Below are 13,339 nucleotides of genomic sequence, written 5' to 3' on the forward strand. Positions count from 1 at the left end.
GCGTCAGAGACGCGCAGGTGAAAGGTCGAGCGTCAAGCGGCCCCGCCCCCTGGCGCGCGGGCGTTCCGGACTCGAGGGCTCTCGGCGTTTCGGAAGCTCTTACTGTGGCCCGGACCCGAGAGGAGGAGGGCTTTTGGGGCTGCCGCAGCGGGTGAGTGCGGGCTCGTGCTGGGGCTGGCGTCCTCCTCAGCCAGCCTCTGGGCGGTATTGGAGGACCCAGCTCGCTGCGGCTGTGTGGCGGGTACCGGGCTGAGGCCGAGCGCGGGCTGGGAGCGGCGGTCCCGGAGTGTCACTTCCAGCCTGGGGCCAGGGCGATCGCCGGTCTCTGTGGACCCGGGAGCCTCAAAGAGAACGAATCCGAGACCATGCAGAAATGAAGGGCATGTAGCCTACAGGTTTTTCCTTTTTATTTAAAAAGAAATGAATGACCGGCAGTGCACCTGCTTGGATAATAAGCACGTGACCCAAAACTTTGTTCGGGCTCCCTGGGCAGCAATAAAGCTCGGTATTTGACCTCGTACGAGGACAGGACGAGCGAGAGTTTCAGAATGAGGGACTTGGGGGAAGACTGAAGAGAGGAAGGGAGTATTTTCTTCTGCATCTTCTCTCCCTACTGTATGCCACCCTTCCTGAAGTACGTGGTCATTGGCCTGGAGAAGTTTACGCGAGTACTCTTCCATCGGCGGAGTCACTGGTGTCACTGTACACCCAGCCCCCACGAGCTGCGTGATTCATCGCAGCCTTAGGATCCGAAAGGATGAGCAAACTCCTTAAGTATAATCGTGGTAGGATATTGACTTTAGTGTTCCAACTGGACTCAGGCCTAGGTGGTCTATCTCATCAATAAACATTCACTGGGTCTTGGTTTCAGGGGTTTGAGAAGCCTTGCCACCTCCCAGCGTTTATTATTATTTTTTTCTTTTGCCCCGACCTTTAGCCTCTGGGCCATTTGTAATACATATTTTATTTTTAGTCTCAGGAAATAAGTAACCATGGTGCTCAACAGCTTGGATAAGATGATTCAACTCCAGAAAAACACTGCCAACATCAGGAATATTTGTGTTTTGGCTCATGTTGACCATGGTAAGAATCCTTTTTAAATGGCTTGTTTTGATAAATAAGGGAAGTATGTCTCTGTATGTCTCAATGGAGTGAAGCTGTGGGCAGTTGAGGGTGGTGTTTGCTAAGAAGCAAGTCGTCTTTCCTTTAAAAGTTTTCTGTGGCGCAGGAAAGGCTGCTTTGCTATAAAGCATTTGAAATGAACACGGTTACTTAGTGAGTAGCATTCTTCTATTTAGCATGTCATGTTGTTTTTTAAACCAGCACTTGAGTGTTTGTTTTTGAAATGGCTTTACGTATAAAACGTTTATAGTCTTGACATAATGTCCTTGGAGTCTGTGGTAAGTGATCCTATTTAATTCATTAGATATTTATCAAACATCTGTTAAGTTCAAGATATTTTGCTAAGTATGTCAGAAGGTGGAGACTTATGAGTAGGGCACCAGCCCAGCTGTAGAGGAGGTTTTAAGGGTGAGGTAGAGCAAAATGAGACAAACATGAGAAAAAAGACTCTAAGATCAGGAGAACTAGATGATTGGGAAGTGAGGGGTTAAGCAAAAGCCTCCAACATAATTAGTATTAGAGATGACACTGGAAGGGGGCCCAAGATGACAAATGGAGATAAACATTACAGGTGGGAATGTGTCATCTAGGGGAGAAGGAAATATATGTGGTCAAAGCCCAGCACATGGGAAAGGCAGAGGTAACTAATGCATGGTGTATGTGCTTCTGACAGATACTGCTGTAATTCCATACCACTCTTCCATGCTAAGCAGCCTCTTGATTTCAAACCTCTTTGTAGTTTAGATAGCCACAGCAAAGTGATTGGGATGGACATGTGAAATAAAGTCTGTTTTCCATCCTGTAGGTGAAGGACTAGGGCGAGGTGAAGAAGCAGACTGAGTCATATCTCATAGAGCTACTCATGCCAGCTGGGAACTAGCTTAAGAGTTAAGTGCTCCAGCTCTGGAGTTAGACAACCTGAGTTCAGATCTCCATTTTTAAGTTACACACTTTGCCTTTTTGAGCTTCAATATACAGCATCTGTCAAACAGGATGAGACAGGCCGGGTGCGGTGGCTCAAGCCTCTAATCCCAGCACTTTGGGAGGCCGAGGCGGGTGGATCGCGAGGTCAAGAGATCGAGACCATCCTGGTCAACATAGTGAAACCCCGTCTCTACTAAAAATACAAAAAATTAGCTGGGCATGGTGGCGCATGCCTGTAATCCCAGCTACTCAGGAGGCTGAGGCAGGAGAATTGCCTGAACCAAGGAGGCGGAGGTTGCGGTGAGCCGAGATCGTGCCATTGCACTCCTGCCTGGGTAACAAGAGGGAAACTCTGTCTCAAAAAAAAGGGGGGGGGTAATTCTTTATTAATTTAATCAAGTGGAAAGTCAGTAGGGTGTAACAAATTTACTCCTTAAAATTATGTTAAATTGGTACTTAGAAAACTTGCGATTCGTTTATTCAACAAGTATTTTCTGAAGGTCTTCTGTTTAACAAGCCTTGTTCTGGTCCTAGGGATACTGCCATGAATAAAGCACATTTCCTGCTTGCTTGATAATTTTTTCCTAGGGAGGTATATACTTGATGTACTTAGAATAAATGCAGCTTTACTGAGTAGCAGAAAAGTGATGCTCTAGGATTATATGTTAATACATGCTTACATGGCAGACAGATAACACACTGTTAAATATCTTCAGTTCTCCCACTGATTGGTCTCTGGTTTGAACTATACAGAGATTCCATAGCTTTGCTGAAGTTCCTAATGTGCAATAAAGACTTGTGTTGAAGGAAAAAACCCTCCTTTGGTTACTCCAACCCAGTCGTAGTAATTACGCATACCCATGACATTCTTTAAACAGAATTACCTGTTTATACCACACAAAATTGCATAGGCTTTAGTTGTATGTAGTCTGTTTAATAAAGGTAACTACAAATATATACAAAGATTCTTTTGCTATAAAGTAGACTTCTAGGTGATTTGGCTACTGGGTTTCACTGGTTGTTACAGTATGGTTATATTGCAGACAGATATGAAGTTCCTGAATTTCTTTGATGAATATGTATTTTCTTAAGACAGTGTAACTAGCAAATGCCAACCGAGGCCATACGTGGGGAGATATGGCAGAAGAGTATGTTCAGTTTTTTATTGATGATGTTTTACCCAGTATGCCTTTCAGAGACAAAAATTATTGCTGTCTTTTTGTCATTCTGTGCTGTCAGGGGCTTAAGTTGATACACATGGTCACGGTTCTGGATATGGGATGATGTAGTAATTGTGATAAACTTCATTAAATTCTTAGAGGGCAAATTATAGTAACTGTAAAAGTTGTCAGATATTCTATATTTTGATTGGTTTTGTGGTTTGCCTTGTCACATAAAAGTGTGTGTTTTTCTCTTTATAAAGTCTGCCTCAATTTAAGAAACATTCTTTAAGAGAAGTTGATTCACAACTTTTCAGATGAGGTTGATTAGACCCACAGGGTTGGAGATAAGATTATAGCATTATTAGAGTGCTAGCATCTGTGTCCTTCCAGATGCTATTCTGTTCAAAAGTCTATTAAAACTCTTTTGTCTTTTGTCACCTAGCATAGGTAAATAGGAAATCTTTACTAAACCACTTCTTATGACCAGATTTTTAATCTGTAGGTATGATGCATCCCATGACCCCTTTTTAAAAAGACATAGATTTGAATTGATGTTGCTCTTTTATTTTAACAGGAAAAACTACTCTGGCTGACTGTCTTATATCTAGCAATGGAATCATCTCCAGCCGTCTAGCAGGCAAGGTATGTTATTATTTTATAAATTCTTGTTGCATTTCTGTATTAGCTGTCTATAATGTAATGAACGATGTTATATATTCTTTAGCGATCCAAAAGGGCATAAAACATAGTTCTTGTATCTAAAAGCTGCCAATTCATTTTGCAAGATAAAATTGCTGGTGAGAAAAACAGTTCTATATTGCTTTGTATTGCTTTATATTAATATTTTATAAGTGCCAAAGTGAGTTTTTGCAACAAGCAAATGATACACAATTGTGGAAGATTTCACATGGGAAGAGATTTTTTGTAGGTGAATAAGTTGGGTGGTTTGAGAAGACAGAAAAGCTGTCAGGGGATGGGAATAACACGAATGAAGTCTAATTTGTGTGTTGTGCTTTGAGTGGAGTGTTTGCCCACAAACTAGTGAGAGAGAAAATACACTGGCAGAGAGAATGTAAAAGATTGTAGAAGACCTTGCAAGTTAACTTGAGTATCAAAGGAAAGCTGCTTACACCTGAGGATTGTGATGAAAATAGTGGGTTTCTGAGACAGGATCTCACTCTGTTGCCCAGGCTAGAGTGCAGTGGTGTGATCATGCATGGCTTGCTGCAGCCTTGACCTCTTGGGCTCAGGTGCTTCTCAGCCTCTTGGGTACCTGGGACTGCAGGTGCATACCACCACACCTGGCTAATTTGTTTTTGTATTTTTTGTAGAGACAGGGTTTTGCCATGTTGCTCAGGCTGATCTTGAACTCCTGGGCTCAAGCAATCCTCCTGCCTTGACTTCCTAAAGTGCTTCCTAAAGTGTGTGAGCCACCACGCCTAGCTTGAAAATAGTGTTTGAGGAAATACAATTAAAGAGATCCTTATTTGTAGCTATGAGTTGAAAGGGCTTGGAATAATTTACTTGGCAGTAAAAAAATAGAGATATTCGTTTCCGTTATAAATTTAGGATATGATTAACAGGGTTTATCAGGTGACAGAGAATACAGAGAAGAGGAGATGTGGAAGCAAAATTGAATCCACAGAGTAGACCCAGTAGACTTGAAGGTCGATTTGGGCAATTGATGTGTGGGTTGAGAGGGAAGCTGGCCCAAGATACTATTTAGAGGAGGCTGAAAAACACTAGGATGAGTGAAATAATGAAATGCTTATATTTTCCCCACTTGGGAATTTAGAGAAAGTACAATAATTCTAAAGTAAGTAAATGAAACAGTAAAGCATAAATTAATGAAATAGTAAGTAGACATTTTATAGAAAGGATCAGTGAAGCCAAAAGTTTGTTTTTGGAAAAGATTAATACAACTAACAGATACAAAGAGTGAACCCTAATGTAAGCTGTGGACTATGTAAACTGTTAATCATAATGCTTCAATATTGGTTCATCAGTTGTAACAAGGGTATCACACCGTATACTAATACAAGGTAGATATAATAGTGGAAACTGTAGGTGGGAGGAGAGAGTATGTGGGAACCTTCAGCTGATTTTTCTGTAAACTTAAAGTTCTAACAATATAAAGTCTATTAATTTAAAAAAATTACTAGCAATATAGACAACTTTTGATGATCTTGACTAGAAAACGTTTTCATTGACATTGTTGAGAAACATTTGATGCTTTTGACCTGCTGATGTTTCCACTGTAGCTCACTGTACTTGGGACATATGCAAAGCATGGTATATGTAAATAAATATTTTGGAATGAATGACTTTAAAGAAGAGTAATACAACTGATAAAATGCCAGTGAGATGATCAAGAAGAAAAGAGAGGAGGCAGAAGTAAGTGATAACAGGGAAGAAAAATGCTGCAGAAGTTAATAAGATAATAGGATGTAATGAGCAACTTTATGCCAGTAAACTGAAAAGTGCTAAAATGGAAAAATGCCTGGAAAACATACCTTAATAAAATGGAGTCAGAAAGGAATAGGAAACTTGAATTATTCTGTAGTCATTTAAGAAATTGAATTGCCTGGCAAAAATCTTTCCATAAAGAAAAAACACAGCTGGTTTAACTCTCTAGTTCTGCCAAACATTCAAGAAACAAATAATTTCAGTCCTACTTAAACCATTTCAAAATATAGCAAAAAAAAAAAAAAAAAAATCCCAGCAATTGGGAGTATTCTCCAAATCATATAAAGGTAGCATAACTTTGATATCAAAAGTCTGTTAAGGATAATACAAGATAGGAGAATTGCATACTAACCTTATGATTGTGGATATAAAAATTATTATCCTCAGGAACAGAATTCAGCATAGTATAAAAAGATGGTTATTCATAGCCAAACTGAGTTTATCCCAAGGAATTCAAGATTGGTTTAACAGGTAATTTCACTATATTAATGGATTAAAGGAAGAGAATCATCATTTCAACAGATATGGAAGACATGTAGTAAAATTCACTATCTGTGATAAAACCTCTTCACAACATAGTTACAGAAGAGAACTTCTGTAATCTGGTGTGGGATATTTATTTTAAAAACCTACAGTGAAGATAGAGCTTCATGATGAAGTGTTAAGACTTTTCTATTTACAGTCAGGAATAAGGCAGGAATGGCTGTTGCACCCTTCAGCTCACTGTGTTGTGACTTCTACTTTACATTGTACTGGAGGTTCTAGTTACAATGATAAAGCTGGAAAGAAAAAAGTGAATTTTGGAAAGGAAGAAAACAAAAATGTAAATAAATTGCTAGGATATTGCTAACATTTTGTCAGGTTTCAGGATATGAAAACCGTTGAAGTATACATGAGAAATAAGTAGATACTATACAGCAATTTAAAAATGTAGACCATTTAAGTAGCATAAAAAAATGTACCTGTGCTGGGCATGGTGGCTTATGCCTCTGATCCCAGCTACTTAGGAAGCTGAGGCAGGACAGTTGCATGAACCCAGGAGTTTGAGGCTGCAGTGAGCTGTGACAGCAACTGCACTCCAGCCTGGTGGATAGCACAATCCTCCATCTCTTAAAAAATGACAAAAACAACAACAGTAACAACAAAACCTGTGAGATATTGGAGAAAACTTAAATTGAAGGATATACCATGTTCACTTATTAGCTGACTCAGTATTTTTTAAATGATATTTTTAAAATATTGATCTATAGATTCAGCAATTCCAGTAAAATATCCAACAGATTTTTTTAAAATTTGAACTTGATACACTGATTTTAAAATATGTACAGGAGAGCAATTAATAGCTGAGGCACGACTGAAGAAGAGTAGGGTATGGAAATACATCTTACCCACTGGCAAGACTTATGAATGTATTGATGTACTGTAACCTGTGGCCTAGAATTGGCTAAAGGATAAAATTGACTGATGGCTCAGAATAGTATGCCTAGAGACAGACACGGCTATGTAGGCTGGCATATCAGATCTGTGGGACAAGGATAGACCTTTCAAGTGGTTCTTGGGCAGTTGGTTATCCATGTGGAAAAAAAAAATTGGGCCTCTGCTTAACACCGCATACAAATCAATTGCACAGTTAAGTTATTTATCCTTAAAAGCAAAACTATAAAGCTTTTAGAAAATAATATGGGGTGATATTTTTATGACCTTAAAGGAAGATTTCTTAAGACAGAAATGTGCAATTTTATAAAAGGTTAATTAAACTACTTAAAATTAAGAACATATTTATGAAAGATGCCAGAAAGAAATTGAAAAAACAAGCCTGGTAACTGGGAAAATTGCATATGTAATTGACAAAGGACTAACATTCAGAGATTATACATAACTCCTATCCAAACCAAAATAAATATGTATTACAACCAGTAGAAAGGTGAACAAAAATCTTGTATAGGCAGTTCACAGAAAAGGAATGTTAAATGGCCAATACAAGAAACTTATAGAGAATACTTAGTCCCATTAAAAATAAGAGAAATGTAAATTAAAACCAGGAGATGCTATTTTATCACCCATCTTATTTAAAAAATAAAGTCCAGCAATATCAGCTGTTGAGCTTATGAATCAAAAAAAAAACACTGCTCCTCTGTGGATCAGTCCGGCTATTTGGAAAATAGTTTGGAACTATCTAGTTAGGTTGAAAATATGCAGATTTAATAACTCAGAAGTTCTAGTAGGGAATGTACAAGAGACCCACAGCTATTCATATCAGCTCAGTTATAGTTACAAAATACTGGAATCAATCTCCATGTCCATCAGTAAAACTGGATGAATGGGTCTGGTAGATTTGCGACATGGAGTCCTACAGTTTAATACAAATGAATGAAATACATCAACATAAGTGAATCTCAGGAAAACAATATTGAGCAGAGTAAAAGTGAAGTATAATATGTTAAGTATGATTCTTAATATAGGGCTTAAAACTTGCCACTCTACATGATATGTTGCTTAGTGACACACTCATTTTTAAAAATTATAAAATAAGGAAATGATTGAGATAAAATTCAAGATTGTGGTTACCCATAAGCCAGGAGCACAGGGTACTTCAAAAGTAACAAACTTTTTATTTCCTTTTTAAATGGGATGGTGCATACTCGGGGGTTTCTTCTGTTGTTTTGTATTATACATGTTTAATACCAACTCAGTGCTTAAAAACATACATTAGAGAAGACTGACAAGGGACTGAGACTTTTTGAAGGAGGGACTGACTGAGATGTTGGAGAGGTGAAGGGAACCAGCAGATGCGTCTAAGGAGAGTTGGGAGGTAAATTAAGAGATTTCAGAGTCTTGGAAGAATTTCACATATGCATGTAGCACACATGTACACAAAGAGTGACTATGTGTAATGCTGCACTGGAATCAAGAAAAGTAAGGATTGCAAAGAGGTTGTTGATAGCTTTTAGGACTTTGATTTTGCCAGAGCTGCGGAAATGGAAGGCTTTCTGAAAATTACAGAATTAATTGGGTGAATAAATGTGGCAGTTCATGTCAACAGATTATTCTCAGTGCTTTTGAATGAAAGAAATGAGTAAATAGAAAGGTTAAGAATTTTTCAAAAGTTTGACAGTGGAGAGAATGGAGGTAGGGTAAGGGAAAGATCATTTTGGAGAAAGGACAAGGAGGTTAGTCTGGTTCTTAGGGCTAAGGAGTTGGAAAGGGATGGGATCTTCATTTAAGATAAACCACTCTTAGTACTCATGTACTGCAAGACCTAGAGAATGCGATAGAGACCCTCATTTGTGGACAGTACAGTAATATGAAAGTCATCAACCAAATGGTCAGATTATAAATATTTTCTACTGTATTCTGTTTTTTAAAAAGGTGTATTGAAAATCTGTTCATTTGGGAAAGGAGTAGAGACTTCTCTTGTCTTTAGAGACCTCTGTTTCAGTCTCTGCTTGGAATTTGTTAAACAGCTTATAAATAGGAAAATAATGGCTATGTTGTTGGTGTTTAGAAAGAATTACCCCAAATGCTACTGTCTGTAAGTTGTTCTTGAACTGCCCCATCATTCATGGCTGATATTTGGATGAGCAACACTCAGGGGATGATATGCAGTGTTTGAATACATTTATGAGTTCCTAATAGTAGTGTTTTTTAATTTGTCATGTTCCCTTCCCCTCAACCAGCTTCACTTCTCCAGCCCCCATCATCTTAAAAAAGAGAGGGCCAGGCACAGTGTAATGCTGGCACTTTGGGAGGCCGAGGTGGGTGGATCACCTGAGGTCAGAAGTTCAAGACCAGCCTGGCCAACATGACAAAACCCCTTCTCTACTAAAAATACAAAAATTAGCTGGGCTTGGTGACACATGCCTGTAATCCCAGCTACTTGGAAGGCTGAGATGGGGAAAATTGCTTAAACCTGGGAAGCAGGGGTTGGAGTAAGCCAAGATCGCACCACTGCACTCCAGCCTGAGCAATAGAATAAGACTCTGTCTCAAATATATATATATAGATAGATAGATAGAGAGCGAGAGAGAGAGAGTGCACGTGCACTTTCGCGTGAGAGTGAGATAGAGAAGGGGAGAAAGAGAGGCTCTATATAGTTTACAATTTAAGTATTAGCTGGGCATAGTGGTTCACACCTGTAATCTCAGCACTTTGGGAGGCCAAGGTGGGAGGATCACTTGAGGCTAGGAGTTCGAGACTGGTGTGAGACCACTGTCTCTACAAAATAAATAAAAATAAAATTTAAGTATTTAAAACAGAAATCTAAATCAGCAAATTTTAATGTTACATTTTAATTCTTTGGGAAGTAAAGATGCATATTTTGCATTTTTCCAGTTAAGGTACATGGACAGCAGAGAAGATGAACAGGTTCGAGGGATCACTATGAAATCTAGTGCCATTTCACTACATTATGCAACAGGTAAATCAATTTGTGTTTTAAAGAGATAGAGTTTTGCATTTTACATGTCCTCCTCTCTCTTTCTGAATTAATTGCATGCCTCAGTTTCTTTGCTTATATTCCACATATTTTATTCTGGCCTCTCGACATGATCTGTTGTCAGTGTCAGGCTGTCCAGGCTTGGATGCAGATGGAAACCTCTGACTGGCTTGAGAGCAGAACTGGCGATTCACACCTGTCCCCTCCACCAGGTGATTGTATAGATTTCTTCACAAGGGAAGTCAGGAGCCCTTGGACTTTCGCTGGTTCAGCCTTACTATTCTGCCTCATGGCCTGGCCTGCATATTGGATTTGGAGTCTTATTTACTTAAAGGTAGACTGCCATGATAAGTACCAGCTTGCTATCGTCATATGAGGATACTCCTTTAATAGAAACACTTCCAGGAATTTATCTAGCAGAAATAGTCATGTCAGTGTGTGAGATACATGTCACTGATATTCACTAAAAACTTTGTATTCCTGAAAAGCAACAACCTGAGGAGAATGGTTAAATAAACTGATAACATCCAAGCTGTGAAATACTGTGCAGCTGTTAAAACAAATGTTTCATATATATGTCATTGTATAGGGAAAAAATGGTATGTTAAGGATGCTTGATTTTGTGAAGCATTCAGTTGATGTTAGGATTAAGAAACTAGGTACACGATAGCTCACTTCTGCGCAAGATGTGTCTCATATGCATGAATTTGTTTAATCTTCACAGCAGCTCTGTGATGGGTATTACTCTTATTTACACATGTACAAAAATGGAGCTCAGAGAGGTTAAAACACTTTCCCAAGGACAGAGTAATTTCTGATATGTGGTAGTAGTCCTAGAACCAACATTTCCAGCCTATTTTTGGACCATTAGTCTCTTGGAAGTCAGGCCACCCCTGATTTCTCCGGAGGCTTCAGTATTTCCTTTCCACCAGGGATTGCTGTGGACGTCTTGAGGCCAGCATTACCTACATCCCTGCGGTCTTCATTCACTGCCCATGATGTAAGCCACATGATCTGGCCTCTCTTATAGTCTCTTCCCCATGTTTCTCTGTGATTCTGACGCCCTCTTTCAATCTCCCATCATTCCTTTCCTTACCAAAACTTACTCTGAAAACATTCCAAGGTAAACCAACATCCCTGCATCCTCAACTTTGTTTTTATTGATGTTTCCTCATTTTTCCTGCCTGGTTGGCTTCCGATGACATTGCCTGCCTTGTACTTTTTCTCAAGTGAATGCTACTCATTCTTTCATGTTCTGTATATCTCTGGGTTAGGATACGGGATTGCCATTCTTTTTGTTCCCAGATCTGATCAGAAAAGCTAACTTTCTACCCTTATTTTCAATCTTCTCCTTTCAAGACTCAGACCATCCAGTTATTCACCTTTCCAGTCATTGCCAGCTCTTGGTTATGGTCCCTGTTCATTAGTGACTTTGGTACCTGGTCTCATAATTTTTCTTTTCACCTGAATCCTCTAAGGTGGCTTTTACCATCCCTGAGGATGACTTCTTCAACAGCTTCTCCTCCCAACATCGCTGAGTCTCCACTTCACCTATCCATTGTCATGACTACCTTTTGGATTGTAGCATCACCTTGAGCTATCCATCTTTGACAGTTCAAACTTAAATGCTTCCTTCTCTACAATTGTTGATTCTCTCAGCTCTTTCTTTCACCTGACTAATGAAGTACCCATTCTTTGACTTCATAATGTTCTCTAGTTTTTTGACTCCCATCAACCTCTTTTTTTTTTTTTGAGACAGAGTTTCCCTCTTGTTACCCAGGCAGGAGTGCAATGGCGCGATCTTGGCTCACTGCAACCTCTGCCTCCTGGGTTCAGGCAATTCTCCTGCCTCAGCCTCCTGAGTAGCTGGGATTACAGGCACGAGCCACCATGCCCAGCTAATTTTTTTTTTTCTTTCCTTTTTTTTTTTTTTTTTTTGAGACGGCGTTTCACCCTTGTTACCCAGGCTGGAGTGCAATGGCACAATCTCCGCTCACTGCAACCTCCGCCTCCTGGGTTCAGGCAATTCTCCTGCCTCAGCCTCCTGAGTAGCTGGGATTACAGGCATGCACCACCATGCCCACCTAATTTTTTTTTTGTGTGTTTTTGGTAGAGACGGGGTTTCACCATGTTGACCAGGATGATCTTGATCTGTTGACCTCGTGATCCACCGGCCTCGGCCTCCCAAAGTGCTGGGATTACAGGCGTGAGCCACCGCGCCCGGCCACCATCAGCCTCTTTCTTCATTCACTTCCTGCCTCATACAGTCCAGATTTGTCTTTTCACTGACAACCTTGCCAGCGTCTTCAGTCTGTTTGGTTCTTGACCTTCTGTCATATTTTTCCCAACAAAGCTTTAATTCTGGATAAAGCTAATTTTCTAGATGTCCTTGTCCTTGTACCTGGGCTAGGTTCTCAAATGGTCCTCCAGACTGCTGGCAGACTTCTCATCTCTCTCTCTCTTAGGTCTTGCTCATTCTGCCCAACAACTGTTTTAAACCTTATGATCTCTTTTAGCCTACCTGTCATCTCCTCCTCCACAATCTCAGCAGACATTCTTCTGTTTCACAGAAAAGGGAAGAATTCTCAACTGCTCGCCACTAATACCTCAAAAGGAAATGGTATGGGCGTTTTTTGCTTGCCTCCTGTCACTGGCAAAAGCCTGTGCTCTGGATTTACCTTCTGTTTATGATCTTTTCTTCAGTATCTTCCACCTCTCCCTCTGTACTGGCTTGTAACCAACAGCTTTTAAGCATGCTCAAGTCTGTCTTGTCTTAAAAAATACATAAATCCTTCTTTCAGCCCCATATTCCTCTGCATTTTCCCCCTTCCCCTTCTTAGTCAAATTACTATTTAGTATTGCCTAATAGTCAATATACAATTACTCTCTCAATTTATCTCATGATAGGACCCGCATCTTACAGCAATGACAGACATTAGCAGTGTGAAATTGGTCCTTTATCTATGACTCTCTCTCCAGGGTGATGCTAGGCATAGAGAGATTATCACTCAGGCTAGAGTGCAAGTAAAGTAAGAAGTAAACATCAACTTTTTTTAACTCCAGCATTTCTTAATCTGGTTCTTGTTCTCATACCCTTTCAAGCAAAACTGCCAGTGCTCAAAGGAATCAAGACAACGTTGATGTGTAATTATTAGATTTACTGTCTATGCAGCAGGCCTTCAAAGGTGAGGAAGTTCTCAGTGACGTTAGAGTTCGGGGTGGGCCACAG

General features: G+C 39.8%; 1 protein-coding gene across 2 annotated transcripts in view; it reads left to right on the plus strand.

Moving 5' to 3' along the window:
- Positions 1-31: 31 nt before the first annotated feature.
- The window catches only part of EFL1 (elongation factor like GTPase 1), a 122,273-nt gene continuing 108,965 nt past the window's right edge, over positions 32-13,339 (plus strand). For both annotated transcript variants that reach the window (XR_013518774.1, XM_002749186.7), the window contains exons 1-4: positions 32-151; positions 974-1,083; positions 3,784-3,851; positions 10,008-10,092. Coding sequence is in view for 1 of the 2 variants with exons in the window: in XM_002749186.7 (XP_002749232.4) it covers positions 993-1,083; positions 3,784-3,851; positions 10,008-10,092 (244 nt within the window). In the remaining variant the exon portion in view is untranslated. The remainder of the gene's footprint in view (positions 152-973; positions 1,084-3,783; positions 3,852-10,007; positions 10,093-13,339) is intronic.

Source organism: Callithrix jacchus, chromosome 6 (genome assembly GCF_049354715.1).
Source record: "Callithrix jacchus isolate 240 chromosome 6, calJac240_pri, whole genome shotgun sequence".
In the NCBI taxonomy this organism is placed as follows: Eukaryota; Metazoa; Chordata; class Mammalia; order Primates; family Cebidae; genus Callithrix; species Callithrix jacchus.